This window comes from Manis javanica, chromosome 16 (genome assembly GCF_040802235.1).
Source record: "Manis javanica isolate MJ-LG chromosome 16, MJ_LKY, whole genome shotgun sequence".
In the NCBI taxonomy this organism is placed as follows: domain Eukaryota; kingdom Metazoa; phylum Chordata; class Mammalia; order Pholidota; family Manidae; genus Manis; species Manis javanica.
In genome coordinates, this window is record NC_133171.1 from 11,054,325 (window position 1) to 11,079,149 (window position 24,825).

Below are 24,825 nucleotides of genomic sequence, written 5' to 3' on the forward strand. Positions count from 1 at the left end.
AGAGCAGAAAGCATATTCGGCTGGCAGTGGTTAGGTCAAAGAGTGCCACACACTATGAGTGTGGCACAGATCCTGCCCTCACCAGCCTTGTAGCCTGAAAGTCACTAACCTCATCCGTGACACGGACATGACACCACCTAGCTCATAAGGCTGTCATAAGGCTGTTGGGAGGGCTCAGTGAGATAACTGAGTGCAATGCCTGGCATATGGTAAGCACCCAAAACAAGCTGAGAATTAGTAGGACATCTGATAAATGCTTTCTGACAATGATTAGACAAATATAAGGTCAATAGGAATTTAAGTATTTATTTTGAATATTAAAACCATACATAAAAAGTTATATAGCTAAGGAAAATATTGAAATAAAGATGTATAGGGAAAAAATGTCAACTAAATGTTGTACTGAAGATACATTCTTTATTGGCTGAATGCTCTGTACTAGGTATTTTAAATAACACATTCAGGATTGCAGTTCTGCAATTTAGTTCATAGTCATCTTAGATATAACAGTCAACATGCTTAGGAGAGACAATATTCTGTGTATTTCTTAAAAAGCTTTATCAAGTACACTTGTAAAAGATTAAACTTTTACTTCCAGTTACTCTGGTGCCACCCCCCCCAATAGGAAATGAACAAATGGGACAACATTGATTTCAAACAACAGATACTGTATGCGGGTATGCTGTATTAACAAAGATATAACTTGTATTAACAAAGATATTAATTCCAGCATTAACGAGGGAGATTCTGCAACATCCATAGAAAAGTTTGAAAACCCTGACACGTAGACCATAAATAGAGAATTAGTCACTTTTCTGAATGATGTGAAGTTAGGCGGGGGAAGCCAACTCTGAAAGAGGTCAGTGACCTGAGTGTTCTGGTAAATGAAGTCAGCAGAGAATGTGGGGCGCATGGCACATGGCTCGTCAGCAGCTTCCACTGCCTGCTGCTGGAGGGATGTCTTTCTCTGTCAGAGATCTCAGGCCAGGCCAGAGCAGCCTTCTGGCAGCTGCGGAGCAGGCACTTCCATGGGCAGGAGTGGTGGAGAGAAAGGAAGCTACCGAAGAGCAGGATGGCAGCTGCCGCTGGGCGCAGGTTCCCGAGGAGGCCCCGCAGACCGCGGCTGCTCCCACCCACACCCACTGGGGAGCTGAGCCTCATCACAGGTTCTCGAGAACAGGCAACACACTGACGTGAAATGACACATCAAATTAAGAGTGGGGGAGACAAAAAAGCCACTCCAAAAGGGTGCTTAGTGCTTACCAGCACTGTGAACGTAAAACAAGGCGGCAAAATGCAGAGTAACCCAGGGACATCTGGACCACAAATAATCTGCCCCAAAGATAGCATTTTTTTTATGCAGACTACACATTTTTCTAAAAATCCACTCTAATTGAGAGAGTTAGAGCTATTTGTGTGAAGTAAAGTATAGTTGCACTCTCTCCATATGGCCTGGAAGCTGCCGACATCAAAAGTCCAGTAAAAAAGACACTGAAAGGTGCTTTAGTTCATTCACTCACGCACATCTCAGAAACACTCCTTGTAAAAGCGAGTCTTCCTGCAGGATCTGCCATGCAACATTTCACTAAGTATATATACTTATGTATATACATTTTTAAAGGTGTTTTAAAGTCATACAGGACCTAATGTTATAAAAATGATGAATCAAATACTGCTTAGACATTTCAAATACGGTCATTTTGGTTGAAATGAAACATACACGAACAACTTTCTAAGTTACCAGTTGTGCGAAGAAAGAGAGAGATTGCAAACCTAGTGCTTTATATACAAATACCTGTAGGGCACTTAGAGTGAATAATGCTATTTCTTGTTATCTGTGGACTGCCCTTCTTATAGACGTGTTTATGTCTTCATCACAGTTGAGGCAGCAGCTTGGAAACAGGTGAGCTGCAAGTGCATGCTGCTCTTGAACTTGTTCAGCAGCTCTTCCAGTAACCTGCACGGAGGAGAGATGTCTCGTGACTGGACGGGAGGAGGCTGCCCAGCAACAGGGGCCAACTGCCCAGCTTTGGCTTCTGCTGCTAAAAACGTTATTTTTCTATGGATTCTTACCTCAGTAACAGAAATAAGGTGATCAAAGCAGCTGGTCAAAAAGAACATATATACACACCTACGGTGAGTATATAAAAATCTCCTTCCTTCCTGTCCTCTTCCATTAGATAAGATTTCTCCCCGAAAACAGATTAATATGGGCCTATACTTTTTAAAATACAATTTCTGAAAACTTACGCACCTTGCAATGCACCCTTCTTGACACATGGTTCTACGAATGTTACAACACATCTTAGCAGCTCATGACCAGGGTTCAGAAGAGTCCCAGGGCTCTCCAGGTTCTGCTGGGCTGCCCCTGGGCTCCTTCCTCCTCACCCCCATCCTCTGGCAACGACTGGTCTATTTTAGGTTCCTCTCAATCGCATGTTTATCTTTAACAAGTCTTTGAGAGTGGAGAGCAGTAGAGTGTGAACTAAGCACCAGAAGAATCAGAGTTAGTTGTGACTCCACTGGGAAAATCATTCTCCTACTTGATAATTCAGTTGGTTTCTTTAACCGGTCTGATACATCCATACAATTTCAGGGCCAGAGGGTTCTTAGAATTCATCTGGCTCAGATGAATGAAGCAACCAAGAAGTAAGCGTATTGGTATTGGGGTCATGGCTAAAAATGCTCAATGTCAGTACACTGTCTCAGCAGATCTAAAATATAGTCCCTATTTGGGGTTAGGGTGTCTGTTATTGTTGACTCCCCAAAAAAGCACAAGTCTTTTGAGCCATGTGCCATATATTAAAAATAATAGTGGTTGTTTTAATATTTTATCAAATTTATTTTAAAGAAATGAATAGGGTTTGGAACCAATTCAGAAAGAGGCTGAAAGAGAGAGAGAAGAAGGAAGTAGGAAAATAGATGACAGGTTTTAAGTGTGGGTGCTGTTTGCAGAGCCATCCACCAGCCCGTTTAGGAACATACAAGCCAAAGAGCTGTCTGCCTCCCATTGTTCCAAGCCCAGTCCAGGCCTGCAGGTGATGCTGACTTCCCATTGGCCTAGCCCCTTAAACTCTCTCTGCCCTCTGGGTTTCCCCAGCATGCACGTAGGCTACATCACAGAGCCCACACCAAGGTTTTCACATGTGAGAGCATCATAAGTATTTGTCTACGGACTGATCAGCCAAACACAAAGGCCCAGGGACCTCAGTTACGGGTGGGAAAGGAGTAAAGATCTACCATGTTTCCAGTGCTTCAGTTGGGGGCAGGCTGGACATTCATGAAATTTGTTTGGCCTGGATTTTGTCTCAGGTGAGAATTTCCTGTTACACAAGTGGCAAAGTTTAAAACTGAGGCTGAGACCATTAATATAGTATTAGTGAAACACATACAGCTTCATTATGTCATATATACAAGTCTGCTCTTTCTTAACACCTTATATTATATAGCGCACACATGTACATTCCTAGCTACTCAGAAGAAAATAACCCAGCTCTGCCTTTTACTACGCTGTTCTCTTTTACATTTTTCTTAAGAAGTGTTACTGTCTTAAAAATTTAAGAAAATGACATAGTTTATGAAGGAAGTCAAAATAAACTTTCTCATGATGTTTCCAATACTAGTCACTTAAAAGAAAAACCAATTTCTAAATTGTCATAAATTCAGAAGAAAGTCTTACCTTATTCTGTCACTTGGGAAACATGAAAAGCACAATTAACATTAACATTATTTGTACCATTAAGGGCTGTAAGTACCACTCTTCCTCAAGACCAAATCATTATTTAGGAAGGGTACTTTAAGTACTAAAACCCTGCATATCTAACTGGCTCTTGAGAATATTGTGCAAAACTTACTTCTTATCTGCTCCACTCGAAAGCTGAGGCAGGGCTTCCAAAGCCTGTTTAAAGCTAGACCTGGAACACAAGCAGTGACATTAAGTTGCAACATTTCACACTTCTAAAGGGAATTAAGAGCATCATTAGATATTCTTAAATGTATCTTAAATATAAAGAAATCAATATAAGCCAGTGGAGCATGTGGAAAAATGAGAAAAAGTAAAAGTGAAAACCAATAGAAAAAGCAAAAGTAAAAGTGAAGGTACAGTTACCAGAGACGGAGGCTTTGTAGGAGTAGGGCCAGAAAAACTCAACTAGAGAATGAAACATAACTTAGAAAGATAAAGGAGAAACTGATATTTACAAAAGGAAGCTACTCATTACAGATGGGAACTTAAGGTAGACATGTTTAATTAACCAAGTCTTTCTTTTCAAAACAAAACTGAACTGCAGATAAAGCAACTAATAAGGAAGGAAGGAAATTGAGTAGAAATAGGAGCCACCTTGAGCACGACTGCTCAGACGGGGACACATAGTACAGGCAGACACAGGGCCTGATCCAGCCAATATCTTAATACTAACTGAACATGGTCTTTACAGAGTTTAGCCATTATTATATTTAAAGAATGTAGGATAATGGAGTTATGTATATATAAATTCAACATCATTTCATTTCATGAAAAATGGGAAAGGAGTGAATTTAAAAACCACCAAGATGGTTTAACTTCTTATAGTAGAAAGTTCCAGAAAAATTACTGAAACAAATAAAAAGCATTTTAGAGGAGATTATTTGGTAATAACATGTACTGTTCTCAACTTTTCTTTTATAACTGGTTGACTAAAGTGAAGAAATATAAATGTACTTATTTGAGTTTAAAGTGCTATTTCATTTTGTACTTATAAAAACATCCTCATCAATGTATGACATATACTTTTGCGCAGTGTTTCTCAACCTAGTGGCAGGTATCAGAGAGAGACCGCAAAGTCCCAGTGTGGCTAGAGATGCTACAGATGATGGCCCCGGGCATTCAGCTGCTCCTGCAGGGCAGAGTGTGGGTGCAGGAACAGCCTATATGCCCTTTCCAATAGGAAATGGGTCCTCCTCTTCCCCGATGCGGAGAGGAATCTCTGCCGTTATCTCCACCACCATCCTGTTGCTTGTAACCTCTTCTCAATCGGTCAGAAGAAATGTAATGCCATTATTTGTTTTTACACCATGATGGTGATGAGGATGATGATACCACCTATCATACGTAATGCAACAACAGTTTAGAAGGTACCTTGACATATTTTCTCATTTAATTCTCCTTCCTTTTATAGATGAGGAATGTAGGCTAAGAAAATTTAAATGAGTGGGAATAAATGCACAGGTGTGGACTCAAAGCATGCACACACATCAAATACAGACTGGGTGCTTTCTACCTTCTATTATGTAGTAGTACTTTGTGCAGAAAAATGATGGTGGGAAAAGGGAGCTGTATGGAAATGGCTTCTGGTCAGCCAGCATGAATAGGAGCAAGGAGCTAATTTCATTTGTTAAGAATTTAACAAGTCTTCTCAGCTGTAACGATGACAGTAGAAGGACGGCATCAGCCATGTTATCACAAGTATCCTTAAACACTCTGCGTTACTACTTGGCTTCTCTGGCCCATTAATAATAAAATACAGTATTTCCTAGGTAACATTGCTGATGGAGTGAACAATTTTGTATAGGCAAGTAGTAAGGGCTCTTTCATTTCACCTACTGATATTTCAATCATAGAAAATCCTGACTTTCATTCAAAACAGCTAAAAATTATCACCAAATTTCCACTACAAAATTTTGCAGAGAAACCACAGGCTTTCTCTTATGCTGATATTTACAAACGCTTAAACTGTCCTTCAGACTCTGCTATGCATAGATTAAGTCTCAATTCTTATTTTCTCCTAGTGAAAACAAATACGTGATGCTCTTCTACATCACTTGTGAGACTAAGACTTATCTCGGTGAATGAAAAACACAAAATCATATTAAGCCTTTTTGCCTTTCTACTATGCTACAAAGAACTAGTCTTAGGAGTCCTTGGCATATTGTAGGTTTATGCCTTGTAACTAAAAAACTAATCAGTCAAATATGAACTTGGTCGCATCACAATTAAGAGTGTTCTGCCCGGCTGCCTCAAGGACTCCGGGCCCTGTCGTATACTTCACTTCCGTGGAGCACTCAGAGCAGGGACGGCAGCATCTCACTTGCTTTCTGGTGTCAGGTGCACGGCCACGGTATCCCTCAAAGCACAGATTTCAAGCCTTGCCTAAAGAGAAGAAAAGGACAGTGTGATAATCAGGAACTGCGCTGACGATCAAAAAGAAGCACATGGTGGGGGACAGTCCCCAGCCATCTTACTGAAGCGGACAGTTCCCTCCACCACCATGGTACAGTTAGCTATGAACAGAGTTTCTAAAACAGTTCAAAGGGATTAGCTATGGCAATGTTCCCTTTTACTGAGAGTTAACTTACAGCCTAGGTATGACTGTGAAGGCAGGGAGCCAGACATCTTGTTATCTTTAATAACAAATAAATTAAACAACAACCCACAGAATGAGATTACCACCTCACACACACTAGGATGGCCATATCAGTAAGACAGATATTAACAGGTACTGGTGAGGATACAAACTTTGCCAGGATTTTTCAGCCATCTGCATTTACTATATATCCAGTCATTTTTATTTTAGCCTTGTGAGAGGAATGAAAGTCTGCAACACTGTCCCTGAATCACTCCCCTCCCCACACATACTGAAGGAAGTGCCTGGCTTACTCCCTCACTCCTGTGCCCTTCCAGGTACACTGACTCTAATCTCAAAAGCTAAGCTAAAGTCTGATAGATTCAATGCAATGGCTATTAAAATCACAACTGGATTATTACTATTCTTTTTTACAAAAATTGTCAAGTAGATTCCTAACAGACAAAACAATCTTGAAAAAGAATAACAGTTGGAAAAACTCACACTTTCTGATAGCAAAAATTACTACAAAACTACAATAATCAAGACAGTGTGGCACTGGTATATGAAAAGAAACACAGATCAATAGAAGAGGATTGGGTGTCTGGAAATAAACCCACATACTTAACAATAAATTGATTTTCAGCAAGGGTGCTAAGACCATTCAATGTGGAAAGAACAGACTTCAGCAAATGGTGCTGGGACAACTGAATAGCCACATGCAGAAGACTGAAGTTGGATCTCTTCCTTAACATGCAAATTAACTCAAAATGGATCATAGACCTAAATGTCAGTGGAAAAACTATAAAACACTGAAGAAAACAGGAGTAAACCTTTGTGACGTCAGGCTAGACAAGCCTTCTTAGAAGTGACATCAAAAGTCAAGCAACAGAAGAAAAAATTGATAAATTGGACTTCATCAAAATGGAAAACTTCGTGCTGTTTAAAATACCATCAAGAAAATTAAACGACAACCCACAGAATGAGATTACCACCTCACACACACTAGGATGGCCATATCAGTAAGACAGATAATAACAGGTACTGGCGAGGATGCGGAGAAATTGGGATCTTCATACATTGCTGGGAGGAAAGTAAAATGGTACAACCACTTTGAAAACAGTATGGCAGGTCATCAAAAGAATAAACAGTGTAACCATATGACCTAGCAATTAAGCTCCTAGGTATATGACCAAGAGAAATGAAAAACTTCCACAAAACATCTGTATACAAATGTTCACAGAAGCATTCTTCAGATTACCTAAAAAGTGGAAGCAACACAAATGTCCATCACATGATGATTGGATTAAGAAAATGTGGCATATTTATACAATGGAATATTAGTCAGCCATGAAAAGGAATGAAGTGCTGGTAAATGCTACCACATGGATAGACCTTGCAAACATGCTAAATGAAAGAAGCCAGTCACAAAAAGCCATATTTGAAACGATTTACATGAAATTTCCAGAATAGGAAAATTTTACAGATAGCAGATCATATGGAGAGAAAGCAGACTGCAGCTTGTCTGTGGCTGAGAGAGGGGTCGGGAGGAAAATGGAGAGTGATTGCTTATAGGTCCAGGTTTTTTTTCCTTGGATGCAATGTTCTAAAATTGATTATTGTGGTAAGGATTGTACAACTCTGTAAACATAATAAAAAACATTTCACTGAATTGCATATTCTTTATCTTGTAGATACAATGTATGGTATATGAATTACATCTATACAACTTTTAAGAAAAAAAAGCTAACCTAAATCTTACTCTTCTTTGCAAGCTTTAAGAAGTGTGACCTTACATTCAGATCAGCTGTCCTTGGAGCTCTAGCAGAGCCTCTGATGAGGAAGCCCACATGATATGTCCTCTGCCTTTGAGTGTTGTGTGATGCTTGACATGGTTTAAAAGAAACAGCCCCTAATCTCCAGGACTACGTGAAACACAAGACAGTAAAGAAATACATGGCAGTCAGAAACTCTGTAACCAATCAAGATAAAAACTAATTTATATAAGACAGTATGTTGAGAACCTTTCTCAGTTTGGAAAACACTTGTCTGTTTTTGTTTCTCAGTGCTTTAGAAGCCTGAAAAATAGTTTGTAACTAGAAAGTGTATGTATGGAAGTTTGTCTCTGTTATTTATATTCTAGTATATGTAGAAACAGATCTACAAGGAAATACCAAAAATAAGGTAGAACTTTTAGCTGAGTATTTTAGAAGGATTAAATAACTGTAAAACTAATCTTCATGTAGAAATTTTATTCAAAGTGATAAGGTGTTTTAATTAACCTATGAATTATGCCAGTTGTAAAAGCTGTGCTTATTTATATAACACACCCAGAACTGTATGCCAGAAAATGTCACATTAAAAGATCAGCTAAAACCATCAACCTGCCATCCTACTCTTCTCTGAACTGGCTCACAGGAAGATTGATACACTCGCCCCTAAATTAATGACAACTAAAGATTAGCCTGCAGTCCCTCTTAGATTATCTGCTTAAAAGAAGGAAGTCTCCCACAGCCATTGTCAGTGCAGAAAGGTGAAGTGGAGGCTCAGACTCACTTGCACTTTTTCAGTGAAGAAATGACTGCCCGGTTCCTCGAAGGCATCAGAATAATAAAGGCTGGGGTAGGCGCAGTGGCCAGCCATCTCCTCGACAGGTGTATATCAAGAATTCTTTTCCTAACCTTTCCCTGACAGCTTTGAGGAGTTCTGCCGTCATGTAAATGGGTCACAGAGGTAATTTGTGGGGAAGGAAGATTTTCGTTACAATTCCAAGACTCCCTAGGCCCACTGTAGCTGCTGCAACTTCCTTTTAGTTAATCTTCAGTATTACACCATTTATGCTACTGATCTCTGCAATGGAACAATTATAATAATAATGACTTTTCAACTTTAACCATATCAAAGGTCTGATAAGCCATATTTTTAGAGAAAATTAGTGACAACTGGAAGCCTAGCAGAAGATTATGTAATAGGTTTTATATCCAACTTGACAAAATAATATGTGCTCTTCATTCCTTTTGCTCCCAATATTTTTTGAGAAATCTCAAATGCAGAGAGACTTGGAAAGAATTTCACAGTAGACACCTCTGTACCCATAGACTCTACCATTTACTAGCATTATCACACACTGTCCACCCAACAATCCACTGTGTTGTTTTGATATACAGGTACCCTTTGCTTTTCAAAAGTTGGTGTTATGCACTTTCCTTTTACAGAAGACCTACATTAGTAATTATTTTTGCTTTATGAAAAAGGTGAAAAGTGAAAAGAGTGTTTAGCTTTTGTTTTGCAGTGAGCCTGTACCCCAAGCAGTGAGAATAGTTCCGCCAAGCTCTTTCCCTGCGAACCATGCTCAGCACCTCAGTATCAAGCTGCCATAGCTTTGAATTGTGTTTATGAGCATCTGTGCTTTTTATCTCAATTTATTTTGTGCATCCATTAGCAAGGCATGTCTTAAGGTATCAGAAAAGCCTAAGAGGTTATTTTTTGGATCTGAGAATGCTTAATTTTTTCCCCATATACATTAATGATAACTGTTTTGCTTTGCAGGATACTAAAGGCTTTCATAGGAACACTCTACTCTCAGATGGGGGGGAACCTGTACTTTACTATGTATCTATCATCCAGAGAGGTCTATTTGGATTCCTTTTTTATTTTTTTGAGCTAAAATTTACATACTACACAATGAATAAGTCTTAAAATGTACGATTTGGTGAGTTTGGACTGATGCCTACAACTGTGCAGTGGAAAATCACACCAGGTGCAGGACCACCATCTCCTCATACTCCCTCAGGTCCCTCCCCAGGTAATCACAACCACCCAGAGGAAAGCACTGTCCTGAGGTTTTTTCTACCATACATTCGTTTTATCCGCTGTAGAACTTCACGTAAATGACCCATGAAGTATATGTGTGCTTCCGTGGAGGGCTTGCTCCTGAGATCATTAGGTGGAGCAGCAATTCATCCTCTCCAGGGCTGAGTAGTTATTTGCTTACATGAACCTACTGCAGTTTGTTTGTTTACTCTATTGATGCACACCTGGGCTATTTCCAGTTTTTGGCTATTATGTTTTCAGTTCTCTTGGTTAAACTTGAAATTGGAATGTCTGGGTCACGTGTATGTTTAGTTTTAAAAGAAACAAGCAAGAGCTTTCCCAAAGTAGTTGTAGTATTTTACACTCCCAACAACTCATGAGAACCCTAGTTTCTCCATAGTCTTGCCAAGATTTGGTACCTGCAGTCTTTAATTTTCTTCATCCTGGTGGATCTGTAATGGCATATTCCTGTGGTGTTACTTTCATTTCCCTGATAACTAATGATGTTGACAATCCTTTCATGTGCTGATTAGCCGTTCTGACTCTTTTGGAAGTCAAATTACACGTATGCTAGACCTTCAGACACTGTCCCAGGGATCCCTGGAATTCTCTTTATTTTTCCTAATGATTCCTTTCTCTGTACTTCATATGGATAATTTCTATTGGATTCTCTTTTTGTTGAGAATGGGTCATGTTTCTCTGTTCTGTTTTCTTTGTGCATTTCAATTAAATCTGGATTACCTACTGTACATTGTGAATGTTATGCTGTGGAGACTCTAGATTTTGTAATAAGCCCCTGCAGAGGGTTGATTTTTGTTGATTGTTTTAACAAGCAATTAACTTATTTGGATTCAAATGAAAACTCTTGGCTCTGGGACAGCATTTTAAGTCTTACTTCAGTTCTTCTAGCCTTAACTGGGCTGGTTGGAGTGACGCTGGACCATGCTATGTGCTTCAGGGGCTAACTAGAGATTTAGGCAGTATGTACACATAATTTGTGGCTCCTATTCTCTGTTATCTGTGATACTTCCCTCACTTTCCTATAATTTTAGTTGCCTTGAAGCCTATGCTTAAAGCCAGAAAGACAGCAGGTTTTGTATAGTTTTAGGCACCTCTGAGCCTGCCTTTGGCTAAAATCCATAAAAATTCAGGAATTCTCCCAAGTGTCACTTTGTCCAGAATCATCCACTAATGGTCCTCTCTAGTGTCTCTTCAGGTTTTTGTTTTTACATTTTTTTATATTTACATATATTACTCAAGATTACCATTATTTGTAGAGGATTGGCCTAACAGAAACTTCCTCAACCATTATTGGAAGCAAAACTGACAGTAGTTTTTCAACAAACACTCACAGCACTCTAGATCACTGCAGGCTGACAGGGAGCAGGCCACTCTCCTATATGCCCGCACACCTCACTGCTGCCAATTTGGTTATCTGATTATCAAAATCATCTGGTTTATAGAAGTTATATTTGTTATTGTAATTATATAATTTAAGAAACTGCAATATTGGATATTAAAGGATTAAACCAATGGATTGTGAGTGCAAAGAGACAGTTGACATTTCTATGCAAACTGCATGGAATGCTTTAGAAAGAGATTAAAAGTAAATTGCTAAAAGTTTCCTGTGACATTGAATGTAGTGAAGAAAACTGTAAAATGTATGAAAAAAGAATCACGTAACTTTAGAAGGAATCTGCATTTAGATAATCTCACAAGAGTCATTTCACAAGGTCTTGCCCTACTTGAGAAACAGAAATTCTGGAACTTGTAAACAATGCATCACGAGTATGCCTTATGCAAGGGAGATGATGTAGGTCCAGCAGCAAGCAAACAAACAACAAAAAACAACCTGTCTTTATATCATAAGATCGATTACTAAAAGTACATTTATATGTTTTACATGAAAAGAAAAGTTCAACAAGGAAATGAATGATTTGGGTACCTGTAAAGCTCCATGTTTGCTGAAGGACGAAACACACTGCATCAGTCGGCTGAGCTCTTCAGAAACTGCTTCCACCACCTTGGACAGGACCCGAGGCACCAGTTCTTTGGAAACAGTGAACACCTGATGGAAGGTTTAAAATGAGAAGAAATTATGTATTATGGCGATTTTTCCTGACCTGAATTTGTTAAAAACAGAGAAATGCACAACGAAATAACTCACAGGTCTTCTGGGTCATTTTTTTAAAGGATCAGAGTTTGAATGGAAGGAAGATACAGACTCATACTTAACTTGTATTATTCATGACAAAAAGCAATCCTCCTAAAAATATATTGGCAAATATAATTTTGGAAGGTATTGTTCATGTTGACAAACTAAAAGCAGTTTTAAGGATTCCTTTTTTCTCTTGCCCTTTTAACAGGAAGAAATATGATTTCTAAAGAGGAAATTATAGAAATAAAAATACAGTGGGTCGGTATTTTACCACAATTTAAAAAAATAACTGGGTAAGATGCTCCACACATCAAAACAAACACCATTGCATACTTATACATTATTCTGCATTGGACAGCAAAGGCCCCAGATTTACTGTTTGCTGAATTAAATATGTATTTCCTTTGACATAAAACATTATTTTCGAACTTTGAATTTTGACATTTCCAATCTAAGAGTTATTTATTATATTTGGAAATTTGGTGAAACATTTTGCTGTCCTGATTTACAAATTAAACTAAACTGTTTTTTAGCTTTTCCTTTTCAGATTGTGTCACCAGTGTGAAACCTTTGGGTGAACCCAAACTAACTGGAGTATCAAAATTTTTGGCAAGTTAAGAGCAAGGAAAAAATAAATAATAAATATTATGAATGGAATTCTACTTTCAGTCACTGGGATAAATTGAAGGGGAGCTTGAAAAGCCTATTACTTACAAATGATCTCATGGTTACTGATGGTGAACATTAATCAAAGAAGCTTCTTAGGAATGACCATCAACTAAAAATGCTTACAGCTCCTCTGACTACCACCTGTCTACCTACCACAGAAATGCTTCCACTGACTGATTTAACTTTCTCTAATTGTACTGGAAGCTAACATAACAAGAAAGCATTTTTATATCTGATAAAATCATGGTTGAAAATACATTACTCATTACAAAAAGAGGCACGTGATAAATTCCTGGATGTAAAAGCCTTGTTTTTATAGAGGAATTTGTATGTTTTCCTTTATTAAGAAATGAAAACTGTTACATACTCTATTTCTCTTCTGCTCTAGTTGATTCAAACTTAAAGCCAAATTCAAGAATGAAGTAGCTATCATTTTCTTTGGTTATTCTTTGGTGTTAGCCTTCATTATCCAGGTTTTTCCAGTTTACCTTGACCATCTTAGGTACTATGGAATGTAGAGGGTGGTATACATCTAACCAGGCCTGCACCCAAGGCATGCAACCGGGCAGGCACTGCGGCCACCATGGGAGTTTCCCACACCAGCCTCCTTGCTTGGCCCACTTCACAGGGCCACCTGCTAGTCCACAAGCCCCAGCCTCTCTCACAGTCTACCTGGCAATGGGCACCGGACTGTGGAATTACAGAGCAGGCTGTCAGAGTGGCATATGATGGTGGCAGCTGTATTTTCTTCTTTTGATGGTCCTTGGAAGAGTCTTCTTAAGCAGGAGGTTTACTAAGGATGTTTATATGATAATAAGATGATACTGCTCATGTGAAGGCAAGTTTCCACATGCACCAGAGCATCAACATCTGCATGTCCGTAAGTCAGCCCCCAATGGGGAACCATGCCCCAGTTCCTAACTGCTGCTGCCCTTGGAACGTATCTTTCTAAAGGTGTCTATTTTTCTGGAGTCTCAGCCAAACTATGTAAGACCATATTGCTTCATGGAAAGACATCAATGCTTATTTGCATACTAGTTAAAAAGAGGTTAATGAATTTTCCAAGATAATGGATTTAACATTTCTTTCAATCCAAGATAAGGGAAAAACATTTTTTCAATCTTTCTTCTCCTTATCTTTTGAATATTAATTAATTTAATTTTAATTATGAGAAAACATACAAGGTCAGAAAAAGACTTTCATAGTTAAACACACATACATGCATTCACGTGCATTAAAGCACAGCTGTGTTTTATTTATACCCAAGATATATTCTGAAGGGAAAAAAAGACCTTCATAAAAACCATCAAATTTGCCTTTTTTTTCCCAGTTACTCATATCTCTTAGGAACATCTAATGATACCTTACCTCTGCATGCACGGCAATTATATTCACCAATGCTTCTTTTAAGTAGTTTCTGACACCTGAAACAGGATGGGGGAGGGAAGAGGCATTTAATGGGAACACGAGCAACCCATCTCCCTGCTGGCACTTCTGTACTACATACTAAACAGAAAGTAACACCACCACTGTTTATTTCTTTTTGAGAACCAAATGGTGAAAGGACTATTTTTGTACAGGTTAAAAAAAAAGTTGAATTAGTTAGGAGTTTTCTTTCACTGTTTCTGCCTTCTGTCACTGCTGGTCAATCTGCTTTAAAATTGCAATTAAAAAAAGATTTTTGTAATATTCTCCATATATATGTGTATACACACATACACATACACTCAGATGAACAAACAAAACAATAGAGGACGGGAGGATATTCTTACCAAAGTTATAAAACATGCTAAATATCTATGACAACATTTACTTCCAAAGGTAAAAGTTAAATCATTATGCATAATGACTATTTTGATCTAAAAATTTACTTCTGGGAGAAACTTCTGACAAAACCACACCCCATCTGAATCTGTAAAGCAAGTTAAACCTTAAAATACAAGGTTTTTGGGGGTGTACAGAATTAAGGGACACTACTTCACTCAAAAGCAGGCACATATCAGATTTAATGGTATCGGAGTCTAAAGTAAGATTATCTTGGATCAAATCCTAGTTTCACCACCTACAAGCTGAGACTTTTAGCAAGAAGTCAGTCTAACATGGTACTGATGTTGCAAGGGTTATAGTGAGGATTAAAGGAAACAATTTCATGTGACTGGTCCTGACATCATAGAGCACATTAAGAGATTTCATTATCATTATTTTGCAAGAAAAATAAATAAAAATAAAATGCTGCTTTATTGTAACCACGAAACAATTACTTTCACATGGAGTGGAATATTTCAGATGCTTTTTAGAATTAACTGCGTATACTGAGAATTCCTTCTCTATAGAAGAGAGCAAATCTATTGCCTTGTAAAATCCCAGGTGCTAACCATAAAGATGTTAAAGGAGAATATTTTACCATAATGTCATCCAAGCTACTGATTATTTAGGAAAGTTGAGATAAAGGCCATTGGCTATAGTCAAGTTTTTGATTTGGTATTTACAGTAATAAATACATAACTAGCTTTTGATTTTTGTCGTACACCATGGGGTATACATACATAGGTACACTGTTTTCTTTTGAGGAGCCAATTTCATATATATATATCTTCGGGATATGAAGGTTCAGGTGTTATTAATTCCATTTTACTGATGCAATAATAGAAAACTCACTGAAAAGTAATTAAATATAATCCAGAAATGGGTTGATTTTTCCTGAGAAGAAAGATAATTGCAAGGTAACAAGTCTTACATAGGTGGTGGGAGAGAAGAATATAAGGAGCCACTCATTAATAAATAAGTGAAAGTGAAATAAACTAACGTGTGCTAAAGACCAGAAAAGCCCTCTTTCTGTAGGAGGAATGTGACACCAACAGAGACATTCCTTGGCCTGTCAAGGCCTGAGGCCAACCTGGCGGTGACATCTGTCCCTCACGAATTTGATCACCAGGGTCACATGCCACATCTCATTGCCCACTTTCTGGGCAGTTCTTCCAAGGTGAGTGGAGGTAGGCAGGGAACAGGGCTCTGGATCAAGAGTCCAGAATGACTGACCCTTTAAAGTGCGGTCCTGCGGAAGACTGTCTCATATACACCTACATACGAGTATGAAATAGACATGGTTAGTGGTGAGCACAGAGACCAGTGATGATGCAGAGAACTTAGGAATAAGAAATCCAACAGTCTCTGCCCTCCGAGAAAACCAGGGTCTTGGCGATGCTACCACATGAACAAATGTCAGGAGTTTGGTTCTAACAACGCTCTGGCGATGATGACTAGAAACGCGAGGGCAGTTTTTAGCTTCTAAAACTTTTCAGTGTAAAAGAGAAGAGTGGGGCCAGGGTGCTGACTAAAAAGCAGAAAATCACACTTAGCATGAAGCAAGACAGTGTCAGATGATCAGTGACAATATGCTATCAAATAAACTCCCACTCCAACCCTGATAGGAAAAACATTTCCTGGCAAGAACCCATCATACTAAGCATTACTAATAAAACACCCTGTGAAGAGATCAATCTAAATTACTCTATATAATTCTACAGACAAAACTGTGAATAGGAAGAATAAACGAACAGGATACTTTCAGCCATTAGAACCACATTGTTGTTGATTGAAAAATCTGGAAAAAAAAAAACCCCACAAAAAACGAAGCTTCTTGTTTTAGGTCAGCCATAGGTTTTTCACAAAGGTGGTGTATTAGGAGGCGCACAGAGCCTTGACCTGGGACAAGAAAATTTTGTATTTCTTGGAGACTTTATTTTTAGAAATAGAAAAAAGTGAAATAATTGTCCTCACTGCCCCCTCCTTACCCTCCGCCCAACAACAAGGGGTAAGTGGTAATGCTGGAAAAAGAGAAGGGAAAAATCTGTGGTCCTAGGGATGAACAGAAATAGAGTTCCTAGTCAAACCACATGCCAGGTCAGTCAGGGTTCAGAGACAGAGCATTAAATTGAACGCATCTGAAAAATGCATGCTAGCATGAGACAGAGCTCAGCGAAATATTATTACAACCTCTCACAGCAGTGCATATGCTGGTGCTGTAACTTAATACAGACTTTACAAATATAAAAATAAATCATTGATTGCCTCTCCCCCCAAAATTACTCTTGTTAAATACAAAGATAAGTATTTCTTATTGCCTATTGGGTTGAAAGTGTTCTCAGGTCTACAGGATTGGCTCAAAGTTCTTGTTCACTCATTTAACACAAATTCATTGAGATTCTATTCCATGGTGGCCAATGCTAGGCACCCATGAGAGGTAATCAGACATCAGGTCCACCGAGTAGAATATGTGTATGTCCCCAATATGTGTAAGACCTAACTGCTTAGTTAGGAAGGTTACCCTAATTTACTGGTGTTCATGTAAGTTGTAGGTAGCAGATATGTGCAAGGTGGCTACATATGAAAGGGTTCTATGAGTAAAAAATCGCTGTACTCAGCTTAAGCTAATTTGTGCAACATTTACTTGCTACCTCCATGTTGTGACATTGCTGAAAAGTTAGAGTAGTGTTTGGGGTGGGGTGGAGAAAGGGCACTGAGCCTAAACACTGAGGTCTTGGGTGCACAGACGTGAAACAAAGAAGCTCTTTGTGGTCCTCTGACTGAAGAATCTCAAATCCTTCCTCTCTTCACTCCCCTCCTATAGCCAGTTATCAGCCTGAGAAGAAACAAAGCCAGTACCCATACCACTTGCTAGCCTGGCTTCCCTAGCTTCCATCCTGCACTCTCAGGGGTCCACACAGACTTTTAGCTGTGTTTCTTAAAAACCAAACACAGAGTAGCTTCTCAGGTTTAACTGCCTGTTGATCTTTAAAATGTTGTTCCAAATATCTGTGCCTGAAGAGGCGACTAACAGTAGCAGGTGCCAGAGGTCACCTCACTTGCTTCATGTGGCTCTCACATCAAATGACCCCAGCAAAACATAGCTGGCAGCAGGTGGCTGTCTGCTTTTTGGTGGCTAGAACAGTCAATTTGTTCTTTTTCTGACTGGGAAAAGGAAAGCACATGGCAGTCATGCCAAAGAGTGGAAATTTGAACACTCAAAGAGTTGAGAGAGAAGAGACCTGGGTTTGGGGGAATGTAAAGTTGGGCCTTCCCTGTGGTTTTTCTGGCAGTGGGACTTGGCAGTCTCTTTCTTGAATGTCAGAGATTGGTTTTGGAAAGCAAGAGGGAGAAAGAATGCCAGTAAAGATAGTGCCCAAGGAAGATCTTGGAGCTGTTAGAGAAGAACTGTATGTACATTTTATTTATCAAAGTGGAGGTCTTGAAGATGACAGCCTTCATCTTTTTCACAAAGTGGAAAATGGGGACCATGGTTGTGGCACCAGGACCAGGATTTGATTTTCTGTCAACAATGTTATTTTCAAAAGGTCCACGATTGTAACAAGGGACCTTTTGTAGTTGATTTGGTGCGATGTGATCTATTTCTTCCCACTACATAATATTCTCATTGGGAGTATTAACATTAATGGTTGACAATGACTTTTAACTTCATTGAGGTGAGAGAAAGAACACTCAGTGTGAAGTCAGAAAACTCAGCGTCTAAGTTCTAGCTCACCTACACACTGATGACACAGCCTTAGACAGAAACCAGTTCGCATAATGCAGGGATTACAACATGTTTTGCTAACAAGGCTGTTATGAAAATGTTATATATGTTTATTCCTTGTTCTTCAAATATTTGTTGTATACCTACTATGTGCTAGACTCTGCCAGGTGGTGGTGTACAAAAGTGAGCAAAACAGCCACTTGCCCTATCCTCAGCAAGCTTATCATTTCATGTCAAGAATCTTCTGTAGATTACAAAGCCATATGCATATTTCAGGTACTATTTTTAAGTAATGACATAAATAGTGGGATAAAAGCATGGTGGCTAGGAAACATACAATGATTTCTCTTTCTGAAACACACGGTGTGGACGTTTGGACGAGGCCAGCCGCCATGGCCGTCGCCTAGCTGCAGCCTCCCCATGGTACTGAAGTTCTTTAGAGTGCCACCGACAATCTCTGAACAGCTGAATGTGCATAAAGAACAGAACAGCATCAGACAGCCCCCACACAGTGTCAACTGTTACCGTGCTGTGCCGCAGCTGGAGAAATTTCTTTGCATATACTCTCATTTTGCTCGTTTATACAAAGTTCTCTGGAAGCAGAATTTTAACACAACTGTTTAGCTCATACTTGCATTGGTTTTGAAAGGAATGGCTGAACATCACATACCAATGACGGCTAGGGCAGAGCTGGCTCCCGTGGTGACATCTGAGCAAAGGCCTGAGTGAATTAGAATTATACATGTGAACTTAAGGCAGAAGCACATGCTGACCTCAAATGTTCATGTCACTTACTCATCAGTCACCTTGGGGCAAGTTTCTCAGTGGCACTGACTTGTAGCTTTCTCATTTACAAAACAGAGATACCACTCACTAAATGAAGTATTATTTCTAAGAGGCTAACGACACGTCAGCCTGACAGCAGACAGTCAGCAAACAGCAGGCAGTATTCAGGCTGCACCAATCCCTCTCCCTGTATTTCCGAGGGCGCATGGAGGTTCCTCTCCTGTCCTCAGCGCTTGGGCCCTTGCATCCCCCTGCAGCGTCTAGTCACTTCTTTCCACTGATCTGTGTGACGACCTGAGTGACGTGCATCCATCCTGCTGGACTGTTCACTCTGCAGACATGGGGATGGCCCCTCACTCACCTCGGTAAGTGTATCCTCAGCCACAGCGGCTGGCCTGGAGCAGACGTTCAAAAAGACTTAAGAATGAAATAAAGGAAGGCAAAGACCATGTAAGTCTTGCTCACTTAGTGAGTTCCTAGGACTTAACCCTCATAAACAACTTGATAAGTGAATGGATAAGAGAGGAAAATAGTAATCTATGTAGGATTCTATAACATAGTTCTATATTTGAACCATCTATTAAGAATGTAAATGCTTCAGTTTATGTGTAAAGGAGATATCCTCTGCTAAAGCATGCATCATCTCTCACTTCACATAGGATTTAAGAAAACAAAGTCCTTTTGAAATAATTTTTCAGCATTTATTTGAAAAATCAGTTTGAATAAACTATAGAATAGAATATTGCTGAGGCTAAATACATTTGTTTTCTAACTATGCTTTATTTTTCTAGCTGTATACTTAAACAAGTAGCTTGTTTTAAATAATAAGCTATTAAATATTTACTGAATGCTCACTGTGTGCTAGATACTTATTAGGAAGATGCTCAGCTATACTAGATACACTGAATACTCAGTGACTGTGCTAGGGAACCTGGGTTTTAGTTTCAGCTCCAACAGTAGGTAGTGGACTACAAATGCCAAATTTACAGCACTACTAGGGAAGGAGCTGTTATTGTGAGCCATGTACACAGGGAAAATAAGGTAAATCAATTTGCTTCTTGGAGTCACAGGCAAATCTACATTATTTGTGATGTGGTAATAGTATTGTTTTTAAAAAGGTTTCTTTTAGATAAACCCCCACAACTTTCCATGTTACTTAGGCAAGGGATTGATAACAGCTTCTAAGCATTTACAGTATGTATCCCCTCTACTCTCTGAATATGAAATTAGAATGTGTCATGATATTTAACCAGGAAAGTGTCCCCACCCACACAGTATCAATCTAGACTATCACTTAGCAATTAATCTAGTAGCCCAGTGTGGAAATTCCCCATGGAGTAAACAAAGCTCTTCTCTGTGTTCTGAGTGAGAACCTGTGGACTCCTCTTAGGGTGGGCTTCCTGTAAGTGGGCCTTGACCACGTACCATCTTCTCTAACACGGAAGGTCTCATTTGTCATACATCAGAGTGGAAAAGAAATATTGTTCTCTTATTATATTTGTCAGCTCTTCTTGTGATCAAATAGGGAGGGTACTTTATTTTGGAATAGGCACACTACTAAAAATAAGCCTATTACATGCCAGACTCTATTCCAGGTGCTGGGGATGTAGTAGTGACAAAAAAAGAGCAAACCCACAGGAAACAGCCCCTTTGTTCACGGTGTTACATTCTCATGGGGACACCCAGATTTAAGAAAACATGACTGTTGCGCACATGGGAGAAAGCCTTACATCTTGAGTTCTAAAACAGCACAAGAAAGCAACTGCACAAAATAAAATTATTTGGCAAATAATAAAATCCACATTGGCCAACAGGAGGCTTCTGTTTGATGAGAATCTGCAGCACCATTTGTGAAAAAACAGTCCTGACACATTGAAAAAATGTTAGTGTTCCTACGGTGTCAATCTCATGTATAATGCCGGCAGTACCTATAACAGATAATGCACAGGTGTGTATGGAATGATGTGAATTTAAATATTTGTTGGAAAGTTAGTTGTTTAATTGGAGCTTCAGGTTTTCTTTGAGGTATAGGAAAATGCTTTATAAACTAAAGAATGTTATACACACAGATTTGATTTTTCTTATCATTAATTTTGGACAAATTGCTGGGCAAACCTGTCCAGAGAATGTCCACATTGAAAAACAGAACAGTGAGCATTTTGGATGGATCAGCCTGTCTTTGTATTTTATTTTGAAAAAAGTTAAATGCTCATTGAAAAGAATCAAAACAACACAGAAGTGTACATTTTCATACCAAGTAATAAAAGTCCGATAAACTTCTCCTTCATCCTTCTCCCTAGTTTGAAATCTTTCAGAATCTTTTCCTGTGACTATAAACATTTTTCCTAAAAAATCAGATCACACCGTACAATCTCTTTTGAAACTTGCTTCATTCTGCAATGTATCAAATTCCTCTGTGCCAGTGCCTACATAACGTAACTATCTTACAAGTTTCAATGGCTGCCTAGTATTCTAGAGTATGGATGAATCATAATTTATTTATTCTAATATATTCATTTTTATTAATTTTATTCTATTTATTCATAATTGATCTGCTATTAGAAAATTATTTTGCCTCTCCATTTGTACCACTATAAATAAAGCTCAATAGACATTGAGCTTTGTATTCTCATAGAATAATTTACATAACATACCTTCCTAGAAATGGAATAGCTGAATCAAAAGATTTTAGTTTTGACTGATTCTCCCAACCTGTCCTTTAAAAGGCCACGCAAACAGCCCTGCTTCTTCATGCCTTTTTATTTTAACTTGGATTCTCTAATTACTATTAATTAACAATGATCATAACAACATATGCTCTTCCTCACTATGATAACAACAAACTTTCCACTGAAACATTAAAATAAAATTTTAAGCAACATACAAAGGTCAAAGGAAACTTACTAAAAAGTTACACAAGGTTTATACTTAATAACTGTATAAAGACTGTCTGAAAAAAGAGCTGGAGAGAAAGAACACTGTACAGAAAACAACTGCTATACTATTTCAACCTATACCAAGAATGCAAACTTTTCCATGAAGCATTTCCTGTCATAATTGGACAGACAGCTCCTTTAAACAGACTGATTTCAAGGTACGCTGCCTCATGTTGTTTTGAAGCATGACACTCTTCAGTCAATACTACAAAAAATCAAACTTTGGAAACTCTGGAGATACTACCTACTTTATAAACCACATTTCCTGTTTTTAACTCCTATGCCCTAAATCAGTTATCAGTTCTAGTCTACAGATAAAAATAGATTGAAAAATACTATAAATATCCCATAGTGTACTTTTTTTTTGGTCAAACTGAAACACTACATGAAAGAACTTTGGGGTACTTTTTTTCAAGTAAATTATCAATTCAGTTATACTCTGAAGACACAATATTGAAGTTACTGCCTATTAAAAAAAAAAAGTAACCAGGAACTGTTTCAATATTGGCAGACAAACAGGCCTAAATATTCCGCAACACAATTAGCTTTTGTTGTTAAGAGAGAAAGAGTTTTAAGTCCCAGTTCTTCATGTTTTAGTTTACTCATCCCTAAACTGATGTCTTTTTTTCTAAATTGATAAATGTCTTTTTGCTGTATAGGTGGCTTTTCAAATGAGTATCCAAAGAAAGGATACCCTTCATATATAGTATATGAATGAATGATCACAGCTTGTACAGTTTTCTGTTTTCTTTGTCAGGATCCTTTTCTTCTTTCTCTCTTTTTTTTTGGCTCTAATTAATATGATCTCCTAGCTTTTAAATATGAATATGAAAGCTTTCTCCTATGGAAAAAAACATTGACAGAAGCGATAACAACAGTAAAATTGTTTCATGGCTTATTTTTTCCCTTTGCAAGAAAGGATTTATATTCATAAGAGTTTAGCATTTATAAACTAAATAGATAAACAGCTTTCAAGACTCACAAACAGGCAAAGGAATCAGTCTCTTGCACTTCAAAGTTGAAGACTGATGGGTAAAACAGACTATGAATTATAGCAACAGAATATTACAGAACACCTTTTTTACACTTAGCAAAGAATATCAGTTTCATCATTTTAAACTTGATACACTGAATTTCAGACTGAAAAGGCATAAATTTAATTAATTTAACATTAACTGATAAACTCATTTGTAATGAAAATGAATATTATTTGTTTTATCTTATGACATTTGTATGTAATATTTCATAAACAGGTCTATATCAACCATTCAATTTCAAAATCTCAAGGAGTTTTTTTTTCCCCCAATATGAATGACTTCAGGAGGAGATTCTCAAGATTGTGGCATGAGTACGGTGGAGGAAATCTCCTCCCAAAATCATATATATTTTGAAAGTACAGCAAATACAACCATTCCTAAAAGAGTGACCAGAAAATACAGTACAACACCCAGGCTACATCTACATCTGTGAGAACTCAACATCTCATGGAAAGGGTAAGATTCAAAGCTGTGACCCGATGGGACCCAAGCACTCCCGCAACCCCAGCTCACTGGTGGGAGGAAAGGAGTCAGAGTGGGGAGGGAGTGGAAGCACAGGACTGCTAATAACCAGCCCTAGTTATCTGCACCAGGAGCACAGACACACATTGCATGGTGTACTGGATAGTAGAGGAATGGAAAAGCAAAATCCGAGACGAAGACTGTGAACAGGTTCCTACTGTTGGCTGCCCTGGAACAAAAGAAAAGGGGGCACTTTAAAAGTCTTAAAGAGACAAGGGTTTAACAGGTGGACAAAATTGTCCTGGAACACTCAGCCCAGCAGGCTAGGAACTTTAAGGAACTTCATCTGCCCTAACCCCCTGGGTGGCAATGCAGCTCAGAAGCCCCTCACAGAGATAACGAGTCTGCCGTTCATTCCCCCCTGCTGGCACTGCTAGCAAAGCAGGTGACCTGCCATTGTTGTGGAGCAGATGGGGAGTGGCCCTGCCCACAGAAAAAACAGAGAGGCTTCTCCCAGCATGGGTCCAACCAGGCCAGACTCAGAGGCGGCCCCCTGCCAGCAGTTGCCCAGCACAGACAGTGGAAACCAGTGCAGAGTCCAGAAGGCACCAAGGGGCTTATTCTTTTGGTGAACATGTTCTGATCACCTGCAACCTTCGCCAGTGCCCTTGGCCATCCCAAGGGCCGTCCTGCCCATGGCAGCTCAGGGAATTAACGCAGAGGCTGCTCCATGTGTGCGGGTGACTGGCACAGGCAGTGGAGACAGGCAAGGCAACCAGCAAGCATAAAGGGACTTTGTTCTCACAGCTGACAAATGTGCCACTCGCTGGTGATCACTTCCATCACCATGAAAAGGCAGAAGAACCTTGTTCTGTCCCAAATCCCTTAAATACCATAGAGAGGGCCCGGTGAGACCAAAATCACCAATCTATCCTAAAAAGAATTCAAAATAAAAGTTATAACTATGCTGATGGAGCTACACAGAGCTCTTAATACAAATATTAAGAGAACTGTGTGACCAATCCAAATGGAACAATATTCACATTATAGGGGTACCAGAGGAAGAGAGAGAAAAAGGAATAGAAAATGTCTTTGAAGAAATAATTGCTGA

At 38.9% G+C, this 24,825-nt stretch overlaps 1 protein-coding gene across 2 annotated transcripts in view; it reads right to left on the reverse strand.

Annotated features, from left to right (window-relative positions):
- Positions 1-281: 281 nt before the first annotated feature.
- EXOC2 (exocyst complex component 2) overlaps positions 282-24,825 on the reverse strand; it is a 237,394-nt gene continuing 212,850 nt past the window's right edge. For both annotated transcript variants that reach the window (XM_037011057.2, XM_073224459.1), the window contains exons 24-28: positions 14,329-14,384; positions 12,079-12,201; positions 6,066-6,127; positions 3,855-3,914; positions 282-1,957 (exon numbers count right to left, since the gene is read on the reverse strand). In XM_037011057.2, the coding sequence (XP_036866952.1) occupies positions 1,864-1,957; positions 3,855-3,914; positions 6,066-6,127; positions 12,079-12,201; positions 14,329-14,384 (395 nt within the window). In that variant the 3' untranslated portion in view covers positions 282-1,863. The remainder of the gene's footprint in view (positions 1,958-3,854; positions 3,915-6,065; positions 6,128-12,078; positions 12,202-14,328; positions 14,385-24,825) is intronic.